Genomic DNA, 16,017 nt, shown 5'->3' on the forward strand with positions numbered 1-16,017 from the left:
GTTTCATGCGGGCACAGCTGGGAACGAATCTCGCTAACGTGCTGCAAACAGATTGGAACGAATAACACCGACAGTTTCGACTCCCTCCTCTCGTCCTTATCCCCCTCCTCTCTCTCTCTCTCTCTCTCTCTCTGTATCTCTCGTCTCCGCAGCCTCTAGCGTTTACTTTGGGGATACGCTCATCCTCCACCCATCCCACCAGAAGATCGGTTGGTACGGGCTCCCCAATCATGCCGTCCGGCAATTCGCACTCTTCCTCCTCCCAACCCAAGCGGGAATTGCCTGCTCTGCTCCACGCCGCCCGCCCGTTCCTGCGCGGCGAGCTCGAGCGCGTCGACCCTTCCCTCCCCTCCCTCCTCGCAGTCCTCCGCTCTGTCGGCGCCGGTGAGTGCTGGCACAAGCACAGCACCTTCCTTGCTCACCTTTCCGACGTCTACCGTGCTCTCAAGCTCTGGTGCGTCCCCGACGCCGTCGCCCGCTGCGGCCTCTTCCACTCCGCTTACTCCAATTCCTACGTCAACCTCGCCATCTTCGACCCCGGCACCGGCCGCGACCGCGTCCGCGACCTCGTCGGCATCCCCGCCGAACGCCTCATCCACCTCTTCTGCATCGTTCCACGCCAGCCGCTCATCCACGACGACCTCCTCTTCCACTACTCCGACGCCGAGCTCGCCAACCACCTCGCGCTCTCCGAGGACTCCCTCCGCCAGGCCAGGGAGGGCGGCGCCTCCGACCCCACCGAACCGTGGCGGGCAAAGCTCCGCACGCTTCTCCCGCCAGAAGGGATAAAGGTCAGGCACATAAGGACCGGGGAGGACGTGCCGCTGTCGCGAAGGCTGGTGGCCACTTTCCTCCTGATGACCATGGCCGACTTCGCCGACCAGCTATTCGACTTCCAAGACAAGCTCTTCGACAACGACGACGGCCGGCTGACCTTCCACGGGAACAGCTGGTCGACGCTGTGGCCGGGCCAAGGGAAGCCAGGCCTGTGGCTCAATTCCATCTCCAAGATGGGCGCCTTGTATTCGCTCATAGCCAGAGAGGAGGAGATCTACATGGAGGAGAGGAAAAGAGCAGGGCAAGGCGGAGAAGCTCTGTGTAGCAGCGAAAGGGACGAAGAGATTGAGCTGGTCATCCCGCCGGTGTTCGACAACTGCACCAAGCTTCTGGCCGCAAAGGAGCAGATACTGGCAAGGGACTTGTACTGGGATGCTGTGTGTTCTGGCGGAGAGGAGGAGCAGGGGTGGGAGAGGGTGAAGAAGCTACTAATTGAAAGCTGTGAGAAGAACCCATTCGTGGGGGAGCCTCACCTGGTGCTGGGGCAGGTGTATCTGAACCTGGGCAAGTATGAGGAGGCCGAGTGGGAGGCGGAGAAGGGGCTGAAGCTGATACTGGAGTGGGGGAGCAGCTGGGACAAGAGGATGTCTTGGGAGGGGTGGGTGGCTTGGGGGAGAGTGCTGCTGACAAAGGCAGAGGAGAGGTCATGGCCCCAGACTTCATGGGGGATCCTCAATCTGGGTCTCGTCAAATGAAACTTGGCTCAATTTCCCCCATATGCCTTGAGAAAACAACTGGTTTAATACTACGATGTGCAGATGTTTGAGATCTTACAGTGACTGGCAGATAAAAGATTCCAACTGGCTAAGGTACTGTTGTTGGCTTCTATCAATAGAAGAATAAATGTTGGATATTAACAACACAAAGTTACTGCAAGCCTAATCAGCATGCATCGTATTTATTTTACCATAATGACAAAGTTTTATGGCTGTTGTTAAACTGATGAAGGAAGGTTCCATCTGGTTAATGTATTGATTCTGATGACAAAATCATATACCAATCGGAGAAATGATGCACAAATAATTTACTGGATCGAAATCTTTGGAAGTTTATGAATGCTTGGATGCAACTGGACAATAAATAGACAAGACTCCTCCTCCTCCTCCTCCTCCTCCTCCTCCTCGAGGAAAGAGGGAAAACAGCGGGCCTTGAAGTCATGTCAATAGACGACGGTTCCCAAAAATATGTGGTAAAGAAATCAAAGATATATTTGTAGAACAATCTAATTATCGTGTTGAATTCAATTACGTGCTTTCCATAAAAAGTACCACAAAAGACCCAGTTCTACACACCCAGGCACTGATTGCGGAAAACGTTGGGACTTCAAGAGGACATATGAATGGTGAAATATGACAAAGATTTCATCTTTCGTCTTCCGATCAAGTGCTCGAAACAAATTTTAACCGAAGCGATTATAATCAGCCGATCTATGTAAGATAATAAGAAAACCCTAAAATGAAGAGAATAAAAGAAACATCCTGAACCTTACCTTAAAGCACAACAAGATGCAGCATATCGGTCATCAACTACGAACTAGCAGCCGGAAATTTTCATCGTAAGATTTAGGGCTAATCTGGGGTTGTGACTGCGGGAATCAATATGCCTTGGTTGGTTCTTGAAGGCATTCATTCGCCTACGATCAATGTCATGAGATCGCTACCACATGTAATCGAGATGCAGGAATACAAACTATCAAGAAAGAAGAGTTTGATCAAAGGAAGAGGAGGAGGGTCTACAATAACACTTACATGCTCCGGATGTCTCCTCGTCGAGTTTGGGATGCTTGTTCGTCGATTTGGTGTTTCATCGACGGGAAGAAAAGACCGACCCCTTTGAGAGAATGCGCTTCACGGCCTTCATCAAACCATGCTAAGGTATCTGATTGGACCGGGTATATCTAATTGGTTTACCATGTGATGGACCGGGTGATATGGCAAAAAATGGTAAACCCCACTCCCGGCGACGCCCCCCGCACGTGGACAGGCGCGGCGCCCCAGGGAGAGCAACGAGGGCAACGGTCTGCGTCCGGACGTTAGCCTCACTGAGCCCGCAGCCCCTTCAGTTGACCCAGCACAGTAGGACGAGACAGAAGTGGGTAGCGGTTGAAGCTCACCCATACCCTGCGATCCCCCGTTCCCATACGCAACGTCCTCAGCGATGTCGGACGCCATCAGAGATACGGCCCCGACCGACGGGATGGCGCACCCGAGAATGCCGGGATGGCGCACCCGAGAATGCCGGGAAGAGGGAGGCTGGATTCCCCAAACAACCGCCATCACATCTCTCTAACTTGATCGTCGGAGGGGTCGAGTCGAGCGGACCCGACCATTGTGCAGGTATCAAGCCGAGGTCTCCCGTCCGGGACGCGCCGGCGATCCCCGCCCGGGAAGAGTCGCCGCATCGCCCCGAGTCCGAGGCCGCACCCGATCACCCCGGTGGAGACGAGTACCGCCCCAGGGAGATCCCCGCCATTCGGACCCCCGAACGAGCCGAGACGATCTCCCGGGTCACGACTAAGAAAAAAAAGGGTGTTTACACTAACTACAAAAAAGGTGTTTACACTAACACCGGGTACGACCGGGTGTCTAATTGAGTTACAGCGCGCGCGCTCAGTTCGATTTGCTTCGCGGCATTCACATTCACTTCAGCCGTCCGATGCGACAATCGACGGCCATGAAAGAGCTAAGCAAAACTCGAATCAACCCAATTCCACGACCCGTGCCGCTAAAATTTCCGCCCTTCTCCCGCGAACACTCGAAACGAAATCAGCGCGCGAATCTCGAACTCCTCTCTCCTCCCGCTTAACTCCCCCTTTATATTGCCCCTCATTCTCGTTCTCTCCAATCTTGCTCTCGCCCCTTCATTTCCAATCCCTCTCTCGATCGCTCTCTCTCGCGTGGTCTATCAATGGGAAGGAGTTCATCAAGGTCCAACCCTCCGAGACCGCGGAAGAGGGTGGAGGCGGAGACTGCCAGCACACTGAAGCGCGCAAGGGACGGGAGCGCCTTCACCAGATGGTATGATCCTTTACTTCCTCTTCTGCTGTATTTGGATTCTGACACCATCTAACCTCTTCGTCAACGGCATCAAAATTTACCTTTTCTCTGTGATTCAATCGAAGTGAGGCATGCAAAAAGGATGTTGCTGTCGTCCTCATCGACATGCATAGCTGCAGCCTTGATTCCAAAATCAGGATGACTCTTGGTAGTATCTTTCGCCTACCAGTGATTGATGATTTAGAATTTTATGTATGATCTCTTATGCCCTTTTCTGTTTGCGTTTGCCACAACAGAGTCTCAGGTTGTCGAGAAAGCAGTCGAGGCCAAGAAGCCCGTGGAGAAGTAAATTCTTATACACGATACCCTCAGTCGATTAGTACATCCTCATTTAGTTTTGCTTCTTCACGTTCCAATTCTTTGTAATTGCAGAAAAAGGGCGGTTTCCTCTGAAGGTAAGGAGAGGAAGGCAAAGAAGGGGAAGAAGTCCAAAGACTCCAGTGCCCCCAAGCGACCAGCCACTGCCTTCTTCCTCTTTATGTAAGTGTTTCAATGTATCACTTGAACCATTTTATGCATTTGAAGCACTTCACTGGAAAAAATGGTCCTCCCCCCCTCCACTTGTTGAACATTGATTAATTCAAGCCTCTGTTTTGAAACTTTAGGGAAGATTTTAGGAAGACATTCAGGGAGGCTAATCCTGACTACAAGAGTGTAGCTGTGGTAAAAAGCAATCATCTTAGTGTGTATCATTTTTAATGTTTGTTTCCCAAAGGAGGTTCTTTGATTTATTTTGTTTCCCCTTGCTGCCATTTTAACTGGGATGAAACAGGTGTCTAAGGAAGGCGGTGAGAAGTGGAAGACCATGTCAGATGAAGTGAGTGTTTGTGGCCTATTTTGAGTTATATGTGATATTATTCATGGCTGGACTTGTACTTAAATTCTTATTGTCTAAAATCAGGAAAAGAAACCTTACATCGTACGAGCAGCAGAACTCAAAGAAGAGTATGCAAAAGCTGTAGAGAAACACGATCAGGAAGATGAGGAAGAGGTGATTAGACTGTTCATCAACTTTAGTTCTATCACATTCCATGCAATATGCATTAACATGTTTTTTTTTTGTTTCTTTTTACTGGATTGCCAACTTATTGCTTCTTTCATTTGATAGGAAAAAGAAGGATCATCCAAGGAAGAAGAAGAGGTAGAAGAAGAAAATGAGGCCGAAGGAAAGATTTGATTCTCCTTTGTGTAAATTTAAATTAGTTAGATGGTTTTGGCTTTCTTTGGCAACTGATTGCCTCCCATGTTGAACTCAAGAAACAGTTAGTTTTGAAGGCTGTAATTTTGAAGATTATATATTCTGAATCCATATTTTGCTTATGCAAATTAAAATTTTATCATATTAAAATTAGGATCCATCCGATTCTAAACAGATATCAAACACGGCGAACTCTTATGTAATTTGATTACGATCTACTTCGTACGACGCCGGTAAGATCCAATTCGGTCTGAGGTCAGATCCGATCCATCGAGTCTAGTAGCAATCGGATCCCACGAGCTGGTTCATGGTCGAGTTCAATGTGGATTATGATCCGCGTAGAGCCCAAAAAAGAGCCGTTGGCTTAGCCCGAGTGGAGAAATTGGTCTCTTTGGGTTTAAATTAAAAAAAGGACGTGTCACTTCGTGCACCCGCGTGCCGAGGCACCCGGTCAAACACAGTAACTAATTGGTTGACCCAATCCATCGTTGTCACATAGTTTGGCGGGGTGTGGAAATTGCGTGTGGAAAAAAAAGTTTGCTCGAAAAATTAAAATAAGTCGTAATAAAAACATGTCTTCTGGGACCCGTTCTCTCTCTCTCTCTCTCTCCAAATCCGCATCTCTACCAACTTCACGGGGCGATTGCTCCCCGGCCGATCTCGTCTCTATCGGTTCTTCGATCGCCGCCTCCCTACAGATTGGGTGTAATTCCGCCCTCTCCTCTGATCGGCTCTCCCTCTCCGATCTCTGCCCACTCCTCCCATCGCACCTCCTCACTTGATCTCTGCGCCACTGCCGTGGATCTCCGCCATTTCCGAGTTGCCTTCGCCGCCGCCACCGATCTCCAGTGCTCCCTCGAGATCCTTCCAAATATAGATCCCCAAGGTACTTGGATAAATCCAAAATCATCATTGCACCTCTTGTGCTAGATTTGTGACCAAACTTTGGTTTTTGGTCACCTCTCAATTACTTCTTGTCCGTTAGATCTGCTGTGTAGAGTTACTCTAATGTTGTCGCACTTAGTGTGGGAGGAGGAGGATGAAATTGAAACATAAAAGATTAAAACAAAAAAGGGGGGGCATACATAATGAAATAAATTATATATATAATAAAAATTAGTTATAATGTGTATGCATATTAATGCAGTATATTACTATTGCATTAATAGTAAGGGATATTTTTCTCTCATTCGATATGCTTTCCTTTCTGTGTACCCATGGTAGATGATGGACATTACAACAACGGTGGTAGACCACAAATATGATGGTGATGGCCAATAACAAACACATTAGTAGCAATATCTCCTTTGTTTCATAATCATAATTATTAAGTTTTTTTTCTAGATTTTTTTCATCTCGATTTCTCTCTTCTTTTTCTACTTCCCCTTCCTTTTGTGCCCTCTTTTCACTTTTCCCCTTATTTTAGCCTATCAAATTGCATTATATTGATCAAAACTGGTCACTTCTGATTAAGCTTGATCAGATCTACCTAATTTTGATTAAATTTTCATATAAGATGACAGGGATGACAATTGTTTAGGTTTTGTGCTTATCTGATCCTCTTAAGCTGGATGAGGATACTTGTTATTTGGTTTCGCGAGTGGTTTGTGTACTCGAGTGAGGTTTGGGATATCTTTGGCTAATTGGGTTGGAAAACAGGTAGAATGAAATTCACTGGTTCCTTAACAGGACAATTGATCAAAACAGGGATGTATATTTCTGCTGCATAGCTTCTGATTTGATGCTTGCTTTTATCTTGTTCTTATTGATCGAATTTTTTATTTTGAAAATCATAGTAATGTATAACAAGTACATTTTCAGGTATGTAATCATTTATGGTGAAGCTCCAAATTGCTTCCTCAGATTTTTCTGGTGGTGGTGACAAAACTGGAGCCAAATAATATTTAACAGCACTGCAGTACTGCATCCATTGTCCTGCTAAAACAAGTCATACTATATTGCTCGATCTCTTGAAGGGGAAAACATCATGCGGCTTTCATTGTCTCTCCAAGATCTGAAATCATTCTCTAAACTGAATTCAAGGGAGGCGGATGACCTTGAAAATTATAGGAATTATGGACATGCAGAGCCTCTTTGTGCTCTTCAAAAGGAACATGTAGCATCAAGCTTTTCAAAGGAGAAGTCCTCCCCAACAACTCCAACTAAACGGGAGGAATGTGTACGGGCAACTATAGGTGTTATTGCATTGCTATTTTTGTTCTTATTGATCTTGCTATGTTCTGTATACCTCCATACATTTTTGTCACGTGAAGCATCTCAGTATTACATTATACTTGATAGTGGTAGTACTGGCACTCGGGTTTATGTTTATAAGTGGTCTATTGACCAAAATGATGGCATTCAAAATTTTCCTATTGCATTAAAATCTTTACCTGAAGGTCCTCAAAGGAATCCTAGTGCACAGAGTGGCCGAGCTTATCACCGTATGGAAACAGAGCCTGGTTTTGATAAGCTTGTTCATAATGAATCTGGCTTAAGGGGTTCTTTGCAGCCACTGCTGCAGTGGGCTGAGAAACAAATACCAAAACATGCTCACAAAGGTACATCTCTGTTTCTATATGCTACAGCTGGAGTTCGCAGGTTACCTAGTTCTGATTCAGAGTGGCTTCTGGACAAGGCATGGACCATTTTGAAGAATTCATCATTTTTATGCAGGAGAGATTGGGTCAAGATTATATCTGGCATGGAGGAAGCGTATTATGGGTGGATAGCTCTTAACTACCATATGGGTTTATTAGGTTCCTTGCCAGCTGGAAAAACATATGGTTCACTTGATCTAGGTGGTTCATCATTGCAAGTTACTTTTGAGACAGAGACACCCATACATGATGATACAAGTATAAATTTGAGAATTTCATCTGCTAGTCACCATCTTAGTGCTTATTCTCTGTCAGGATATGGATTAAATGATGCATTTGACAAATCTGTCGCCCATCTCTTCAGAAAACTTGTGGGTACATCAGCTGATTTTATTAACGAGAAGAAATTGCAGCTTAAACATCCTTGCTTAAATACTGGCTATATGGAGGAATATGCCTGTTCTCGTTGCACTTCAGTTAACCTAGAAGGAAGCCCTTTGATCGGAGGTAAAACCATGAGCAAACGGCGGACTGGAACAATTGTTGAACTACTTGGTGCTCCTCAATGGGAGGAATGTAGTGCACTTGCAAAATTAACAGTTGATCTGTCTGCATGGTCTAACTTTAGTTCTGGAGTTGACTGTAAACATAAACCTTGTGCTCTCAGTGATGGTTTGCCTCATCCACGTGGGAAATTTTATGCCATGTCAGGTTTCTATGTGGTTTTTCGATTTTTTAACTTGTCTTCTGAGGCTTCTCTTAGAGATGTACTAAAAAGGGGCCAGGAATTTTGTGGTAAAACATGGCAAGTTGCTAAGAATAGTGTTGCACCACAACCTTTTATTGAACAATATTGCTTTAGGGCTCCTTATGTTGCATCTCTTTTGAGAAATGGGCTGCAAATTAAAGATAGTCAGGTGATTGTTGGTTCTGGTAGTATTACTTGGACGCTGGGTGTAGCCATATTGGAGGCTGGACAAACATTGTCCAGTAAGGTTGAACCACAAGCCTATAAGATAGTACAAACAGACATTCATCCAGCTATTCTTCTAGCAGTACTTTTGATCTCACTTATTCTACTTTGTTGTGCACTATCATGTGTTAGCAATTGGATGCCAAGATTTTCTCGAAGATCATTTCTCCCACTTTTCAGGCATAACAGTGTGACAAACTCTGTTCTTAATATCCCTTCTCCTTTCAAGTTCCAGCGGTGGAGTCCTATTGTCTCAGGTAAGCTTCTCTATTGTTGGTAGTTTTGGTTGTCTTTACTTGAGCCACAAAAGTCACCTTTTTTATCTATCTGGAGCATAGTTACTTTTAGCTGTTCATAATCTAGATATGATGTTGGCTTCTCTTGACTATATCCGTGACATAGTTTTCCTTGCTTGCCACTTTGTAGAATAGATATTACACTGTTTTCTATCTCATTTATTTTGGAACCCGAGTGATGGATTATTTTAAAATGAACAATGATTGTGCTGTAATTATCCCGACAACTAATACTTAATGTTGGTTGGTGTACAAGTTAAGAAACATGGATCTATTTTGATCTTCTGCCTTTTTTTTAAAGAATGTAATATTAGGCGTTCTGAACAAAATTTTTCTGTGCCTTTGAAGTCAATCCATTGGACCATGTGACTTGCTGTTATATCTGTTTCTGTGCCTTTGAAGTCAACCAATTGTCTCCTTTTAAGTTCAAAATGTTCAGCATTTTGTTTAGCTACATAACCGGATTGGTCAAATTTGGTTAATTCATAATTTATTGGAACATAGCTAGTCTTTCATGACAAGCACGAAAAATAGAATTTGGAGTCTTCAATTCATTTTCTTTAATGTTATAGGTGATGGAAGGATAAAAACACCACTCAGTCCTACCATTGGTGGTTCTGAGCAGCAGCCATTTAGCATGGGACATGTCTTGGGAGGCAGCAGCATACAGCTTGGTGAATCTTCTGTGCATCCCTTGGTTGCATCTCATAGTCATTCATCTGGTATTGTAGGCCAAATGCAGTTTGGCAATGGAGCTGGATCCTTCCGACCTCCTCACCGGGGCCAGGCAACACTTTCTAGCCGGAGATCTCAGTCAAGAGAAGACCTTAGCTCTTCATTGGCGGAAGCCCACATGGTGAAGGTTTGACCTACATGTTCAACTATAGATCTGGTACAATCTTGTATTTTTTTTCCTGTGCTACTTTTCTATAGTACGTTGCCTTTCCCCATATGGAGCACCTTCAGTAAAAAAATTCTGATTATCTCTAGGATTTAACTAATTTTCAAAATGCTGGTACACTTTGCCTACTGAGTGCTGTACCTTTAAGTGTATTGAGTGCTTCTTCTGAAGCAGGGATTCAGATGCAACAGATCAAGATCTCTATAATGATTTATCAACTTGCAACATTCGTCAATCCGCCTTTAGCCAGGTTCTTGGACCGCAATCCCACTTTGTTTCTAGCTTGTTGGAGCTCCAATTGGATGGATCCTCATTCTTTTCAGGTTTTATATCACAGTGGAGTAGTATTTTGCTCCTATTATAATGTCTTTTAACATGAATTTAATTGGTATTTGATTCAATCTGAAAGTATACTCGATTTGTTCACCCGAAACAACAAGCATGAGGTGGAGATCATGTTCCATCAGTTGGGCTTTATTCTTCAGCTTTTCTGATACTTTGCAATTGTATTATTTATTCTTTTTCTTTTTGTAGAAAAAAATGTAATACCAGTTATAGCTGAGAATATTGTGCTTGCTGATATTGCAGCAAGAGTTTGTTAGCTAGAACATTTTCATTTTGTCGAATAAGTGTATTGAATAGTATGTGCAAGACTGTGGATCAAGCCAATGATGATAAATTGAATAGTGCAAGTTTTCCATTTCGAGTAAACTATCTTGTTTGCAATAAAAAATTATGAGATTTCTGCAGATCAGCAAAATTAAAGAGATTTCCTCACTTTAGAAACTCGCTTACTGCTAGGTTGTGTCAAATTGGAAGTATACTTGGGTGAAGTTAAGTAAGAGGAGAGATCTATCTTTGTTTCTCAACTGCCAAGCTTTCCATGTAATGGAGTGATGTAAATGAGTATCTCTGCTTCAACTGCATTTTGGACGATGGAGAAGTAGTCCGAGGTTCTAGATTCGGTTGGCAAACAAAACAAAAGAAGGTTGAACAGCCAATGAACTATTGCAGTCATCATGAACTGATCTTGCAATATCTGCTTTCCTTTTGCATCCATGTGAGGCCTTGTTGAGATAAGGTGCAGTTATCTTATATGTATCACGAGATCTCCCAATTGGTTTGACAGTCCAGCAAGTCACTGGTCCTAAAAACCCTGTGCTCCTGGCTGTGTTGAAGGAATTACTTTGTACAACACCCAAATCAATTCATGGCTTATTTAAATATACATTGTTACGATGCAGCTGCTGTTTATCTACAGTTTTTTGTTGATGTCAGGTATTCTTTGCAGAACATTGTTGCCATACACAATCACAAGAAGCAGGTCAACCTTTTCCTTTATTTTTTATTTTTTTTACCTTTTTTGCTCTTCACTCTAGGTCAGATCTACTTGTTGCCCTAGAATTTGAATTCTTGCTGTTGATTGTTATGCTTGCTTGACCTATTGAATCTCTTTGGAAACTGATGCTTTAATAATTCATTTCATTTCATTTGTAATTGAATTCTCATGTTAGGAATAACAGGTTCTCAAAAAATTGCTATTCCTGAGGCTTTTTTTATCAACATCTTTCTCATCATCCTATGTCATTAAAACAATCATAAATATCATTCTTCCAGAAAGGAAAAAGATGCTAAATTGTTCACTACATAAATCTTTTGTTGGCTATAATAACTATGTCAAATCTTGTTCCTTAGCAACACATTTATAGGTTGCAACTTGTCCATCCTCAACCTTTTATTAATCATCATTCTCCTCCAAAGATCCTCAAAGATTCATCTGACAAAGACTTGGTGCTCCTATCTGCTTCTAAACCAAAAGTTCCATCACTGATCTTTTTTAAGCGTGTAGGTAATAGGCATAGCAGTAGCTGTAAGATAGCATTAGTTCATGAGACATCTGTCTCTTACAAGAAGAAAAGTTTGTACTTGTTTAAAACTAAATGCTGCTCTCTCTCTCTCTCTCTCTTGTTCGAATGCCTCAATTATTGGAGTGTTGTTGCACAGCCCACTGCCTCCCAATCTCCATTCTTCTCCTTGGTGACATCTCCACTTTGTGATCATTTTTCTTGTGGCACTAGATCTTGTTCTTGTCGTATCCTTTCTGCTCTCAGTTGTTTAGTGTTGATGGTTGTGTTGGGTGACTAATGTAATCTATTTTGGTTAATTAAGTTGCTTTCAAGATTTAACTCTTTTCTCCTATTAATGTGAAAGCAGCTTTCTAAAGTTTCCATTGTGATATTTTTCCTTAGGAACAAGGAAGAGGGTTTGCTGTGCTCAGTCTCTCCTCCACCAGATACTTCACCAAGTATGCATGCAGGTGAATTATTTCACGCAACATGGTTATATAATTGCTTCGCTCTTTTTGCTTGAGGAAGCTACTTTGATTTTGAATGTTATATTTGTTCAAAGGAAAAATGTATGATGAAGTTGGCAGTGGCTGTTCCATTGCTGTGGGACTTGTGAGCAAACGTGGGCAATTGCAGGAACTAATAAAGGAGATAGCCTTTACAATGATGCAGCTAATAATGCTGCTGCTGCTGTGTGGATTCACATATATTCAGTCTTGGTGCTCAATCACTTCCAACTCCTCCCACTTCCACAGTGGCTGCTACACTCATCCTAGCTTCAAATAAACAACAGATAAGGAAGGGACAACAACAAGAATCATCATTCAGGTGCCAACCCAGTCACAGGTTTGTGATCTAGGCTTTTTAACCACCAACGTCACTCATTTACCTAAAAAGATTGAATTGTTTAATGTCAGCATGAGTTGTTTTCACTAGTAAACAAATGAAGCATGCATTTCTAGCTTCATCACTGTCATGCCCATCATCTTATTAAAACAACAAGCACACTGTTCTCCTACATCACTCCTAATAAAAATGCATTGTAAACTTCCAGTTCTCCTACATCAATCCTCCTGCATGCATGTCTTTTTGCTGCTGGTTCTTTTTTATGTGACATGAATAATGTTTAATTTTAGGGGAAACATTATTAATTTTAAGCCCATGTTCTTGCTGATTGATTGATGCACACATTTCATAATGCTTGCATGGTATGAAGCCATTTCATTATCCCACACATTTCATCAATCCTGCATGACTTGTTGCTGGTCCTATTTTTAAGTCTCTCAAGGGAAACATTATTCTTTTTATGTGACATGAATAATGTTGAATTTTAAGTCCCATCTTCTTGCTGATTGATGCACACGTCTCATAATGCTTGCATGGTATTCTTTATGTCGTCTGTTTTTTTGCATGAGAGCGTGCTGAGTGTGAAGCCATTAATTGGCCTTTCCACATACAGGTGGTGTACATCCTAGAGGAGGAAAGCAGACTGTGGTCCTTGGCTTTGTCTCCTCACCGTGCTCAACCTGCTCGGTTCAAGTGATTTGGCGCCTTGACATGGTCTAACTCCGTAACATCACTAAAGGTATAACCCCTCTGTCATCACAAACAATGTCAAAGATGTGCAACAAAATTGCCGGTGTAGATTCCTATCGAGGGATGGATGAAGACGAAGAAGATTACATATGTAGGTGGGTCACACACAGCTTTAAGCGACCCAACACTCATCCATCCTCCGCTTTTGCCAAAAAGCAGTCCAAGTGAAAGCTACAACACATCAAATCGAGTTGGAAACTGCAAAGCCCAAACCATTAGACACACACCGAATCCAAACGTCGAAGCCACCCATCCCTCCACACTCCCACATACTAACACAGCATAAAAGCCGCTCTCGTTCCTCGCACAGACACCTCCTTACATTAAACAGGAAGAGATGGTGGTGACATCCTTCTTCGTCCTCCAACTACTATTCTTGCCTCCCTTTGCGGCTCTCGCACTCGACTTTCACGTCGTGAAACCCCACGAGCTCGCCTTCGGCGCCCGCCACCGTCCCGCGAAGCTCGCCCCACTCGGCCACGGCCATGACAGGCTGTCGTTGAGCTTGTTCCACCGCGACGCGCTCCCCGGCCGTAACTTCTCTGGCCATCGTCACCGCCTCGACCGCCTCTTGGAGAGGGACTCCCGGCGGGTGGTCACCCTTACGCGCCGCCTATCCACCGCCAGATACCATGTGGACGACTTTGGTTCCGAGGTGGTTTCCGGCTTGGAAGAAGGCAGCGGGGAGTACTTCGTCCGCGTCGGGGTCGGCGTGCCGCCGCGGGACCAGTACTTGGTCGTCGACTCCGGCAGCGACATCGTGTGGATCCAATGCCGGCCGTGCTCGCAGTGTTATGCGCAGTCTGAGCCGGTGTTCGACCCGGCGGAGTCGGCGTCCTTCGCGGGCGTCGCGTGCGGCTCTCCCATCTGCGGCCTCCTCCTCTCCGGCGCGTCGGCGGCGGCCGGGTGCCATGCGGGCGACTGCCGGTATGCCGTCTCTTACGGCGACGGATCCTCCACGAAGGGCACCCTGGCGCTGGAGACGCTGACCTTCGGGACGAGCGCCGTCCGAGACGTGGCCATCGGGTGCGGCCACAGCAACCGCGGCCTCTTCGTGGGCGCCGCCGGAGTTTTGGGCCTGGGCTGGGGGCCCATGTCCTTCGTAGGCCAGCTCGGCGGCCAGGCCGGCGGCGCCTTCAGCTACTGCCTCGTCAGCCGCGGCTCTGACGCGCCCACCGGCTCGCTTGTCTTCGGCCGGACGGCGGCCGTCCCGGTGGGCGCCGTGTGGGTCCCGCTGCTCCGCAACCTGCGCGCCCCCAGCTTCTACTACGTGCGCCTGCTGGGCCTCGGCGTCGGGGGGGTACGGCTGCCGGTCCTCGAGGACGTGTTCCAGATAACCGAGGAAGGGGAGGGCGGGGTGGTCATGGACACCGGCACCGCGGTCACCAGACTACCAGACGCGGCCTACGCGGCGCTGCGCGACGCCTTCGGGGCGGCCACCGCGGGCCTGCCACGGGCGCCCGGGGTGTCCATCTTCGACACCTGCTACAGCCTTTTCGGGTACCAGAGCGTGCGTGTGCCGACGGTGTCGTTCTACTTCGCCGGCGGCACGATACTGACGCTTCCCGCCCGGAACTTCTTGATTCCGGTGGACGACATGGCGACGTTCTGCTTCGCGTTTGCACCCTCCTCGTCCGGCCTCTCCATCATGGGCAACATCCAACAGGAGGGGATTCAGATAACGTTTGATGCTGCGAATGGATTCGTCGGCTTCGGACCCAACACTTGCTAAGTACTTGTGTAAGCTATAGATATGAATCCTGGAGACTGCGTAGTATCTTAGGTTGCATGAACGCAGGCCACAAGTATAATGTACATATCGAGTGGCTTCGAAGCAGTAAGTAGAGAGAGCAGAGTTGATTACTTGTTGCAGACTCTGTTAACGACAAGAGGAACTAAACCATCTCATGTTACTCTGTATGGTTCTCTTGCTCGAATAAAAGCTACGAGTTTGCAGGAGGGCCCAAGCGGTGGATGCGATGATGCCATCTTGGTGTTGATGCCTTTGACCAAACTCGGAGCAACTCGATCGGCGGTTTCCTTTTTGTCATTGACGAGTCTGGTTCATCATGCTCCTCCTCTGGGTTGCCTCCATGGGCGCGGGGAGGCCCACCGAGAGGGGCAAGGAGTGGTGGCACTGAACAAAGGGAGGAATCCCTGAAAGCAAAGAGAGGACAAAGTCATGGATGGACTTGGGGTTTCGTCTCCCCAGGATGACTGGGTATATTCAAACACTGCTTTCTTCTGCCCCTCAGTGGCTCTTCTGGAGAGCCATCATTGAAGGCTGGAACTTTGCAACTGGGAATCTATCCCTCTGCCTGTGGTTGAACTTTGCAGGACTAAATCACCTTTTAATTCTATGTTGAAAAGGATAATGCATTTAGCACGTAAGAGATTAACCATTAGGACTCAGCTTCACTGCAGTGAATGTGTGATTTCACTTTCTTCATCGTTAGTGAAGAAAGAAAGCATGTAAGGGTTTTGGCAGAAAAGAAGCAAGAGTTGATGTTTTCTTGATTTTTATAGTGTTTTGGCAGATAGAGATTTGTATGCAAAAAAGCATATATGTCTTATATGTATGGAGATTGTAATATGGATCTCTTTTTCTTTTGTGGGTATAACTTTATAAACCACAGTTGAATGAACAAGTGGCAGTAACATGAGTGATAATATTTTACCAAAGTTGAGACCAATTTAAACCCAAACCTCTCTC

At 45.5% G+C, this 16,017-nt stretch overlaps 4 protein-coding genes across 6 annotated transcripts; all 4 read left to right on the forward strand.

The window, feature by feature from the left end:
• LOC103973207 (uncharacterized) lies at positions 1 to 1,780 on the forward strand. Its single transcript, XM_009387708.3, has one exon. The coding sequence runs from the start codon at positions 231 to 233 to the stop codon at positions 1,530 to 1,532; it is 1,302 nt and encodes a 433-aa protein (XP_009385983.2). The 5' UTR covers positions 1 to 230; the 3' UTR covers positions 1,533 to 1,780.
• A 1,902-nt stretch (positions 1,781 to 3,682) lies between these two features.
• LOC135642426 (high mobility group B protein 7-like) lies at positions 3,683 to 5,225 on the forward strand. The gene is made up of 8 exons (XM_065158564.1): positions 3,683 to 3,854; positions 3,959 to 4,041; positions 4,130 to 4,178; positions 4,266 to 4,373; positions 4,499 to 4,556; positions 4,666 to 4,710; positions 4,795 to 4,884; positions 5,002 to 5,225. Exons 1-8 carry the CDS (start codon positions 3,745 to 3,747, stop codon positions 5,068 to 5,070), a joined length of 612 nt encoding a protein of 203 aa, XP_065014636.1. The 5' UTR covers positions 3,683 to 3,744; the 3' UTR covers positions 5,071 to 5,225.
• Positions 5,226 to 5,685: 460 nt separating this feature from the next.
• On the forward strand, positions 5,686 to 10,572 carry LOC135582953 (probable apyrase 7). 3 transcript variants are annotated; one of them, XM_065160568.1, is made up of 4 exons: positions 5,686 to 5,977; positions 6,913 to 8,921; positions 9,533 to 9,852; positions 9,951 to 10,572. In XM_065160568.1, the coding sequence occupies exons 2-3, from the start codon at positions 7,079 to 7,081 to the stop codon at positions 9,826 to 9,828; spliced, it is 2,139 nt and encodes a 712-aa protein (XP_065016640.1). In that variant the 5' UTR covers positions 5,686 to 5,977; positions 6,913 to 7,078; the 3' UTR covers positions 9,829 to 9,852; positions 9,951 to 10,572. The 3 variants fall into 3 exon arrangements, with proteins under 3 accessions (XP_065016640.1, XP_065016639.1, XP_065016638.1); XM_065160567.1 differs by having other exon boundaries at positions 10,036 to 10,572; XM_065160566.1 differs by having other exon boundaries at positions 9,533 to 10,572.
• Positions 10,573 to 13,486: 2,914 nt separating this feature from the next.
• LOC135643694 (protein ASPARTIC PROTEASE IN GUARD CELL 2-like) lies at positions 13,487 to 15,609 on the forward strand. The gene has a single exon (XM_065160993.1). It carries the CDS (start codon positions 13,642 to 13,644, stop codon positions 15,034 to 15,036), a length of 1,395 nt encoding a protein of 464 aa, XP_065017065.1. The 5' UTR covers positions 13,487 to 13,641; the 3' UTR covers positions 15,037 to 15,609.
• The last annotated feature ends 408 nt before the right edge of the window (positions 15,610 to 16,017 follow it).

Source organism: Musa acuminata, chromosome BXJ3-7 (assembly GCF_036884655.1).
Source record: "Musa acuminata AAA Group cultivar baxijiao chromosome BXJ3-7, Cavendish_Baxijiao_AAA, whole genome shotgun sequence".
NCBI lineage: Eukaryota > Viridiplantae > Streptophyta > Magnoliopsida > Zingiberales > Musaceae > Musa > Musa acuminata.

What these genes read in the sequence shown, in the direction of transcription:
- LOC103973207 (XM_009387708.3), top strand. Translation starts at nt 231, where the DNA reads ATGCCGTCCGGCAATTCGCACTCTTCCTCCTCCCAACCCAAGCGGGAA.
- LOC135642426 (XM_065158564.1), top strand. Translation starts at nt 3,745, where the DNA reads ATGGGAAGGAGTTCATCAAGGTCCAACCCTCCGAGACCGCGGAAGAGG. An exon ending in CAAAATCAGGATGACTCTTG is followed by an intron (nt 4,042 to 4,129) that starts GTAGTATCTTTC and finishes TTGCCACAACAG; the next exon opens with AGTCTCAGGTTGTCGAGAAA. An exon ending in GGAAGACCATGTCAGATGAA is followed by an intron (nt 4,711 to 4,794) that starts GTGAGTGTTTGT and finishes GTCTAAAATCAG; the next exon opens with GAAAAGAAACCTTACATCGT.
- LOC135582953 (XM_065160566.1), top strand. Translation starts at nt 7,079, where the DNA reads ATGCGGCTTTCATTGTCTCTCCAAGATCTGAAATCATTCTCTAAACTG. An exon ending in GTGGAGTCCTATTGTCTCAG is followed by an intron (nt 8,922 to 9,532) that starts GTAAGCTTCTCT and finishes TTAATGTTATAG; the next exon opens with GTGATGGAAGGATAAAAACA.
- LOC135643694 (XM_065160993.1), top strand. Translation starts at nt 13,642, where the DNA reads ATGGTGGTGACATCCTTCTTCGTCCTCCAACTACTATTCTTGCCTCCC.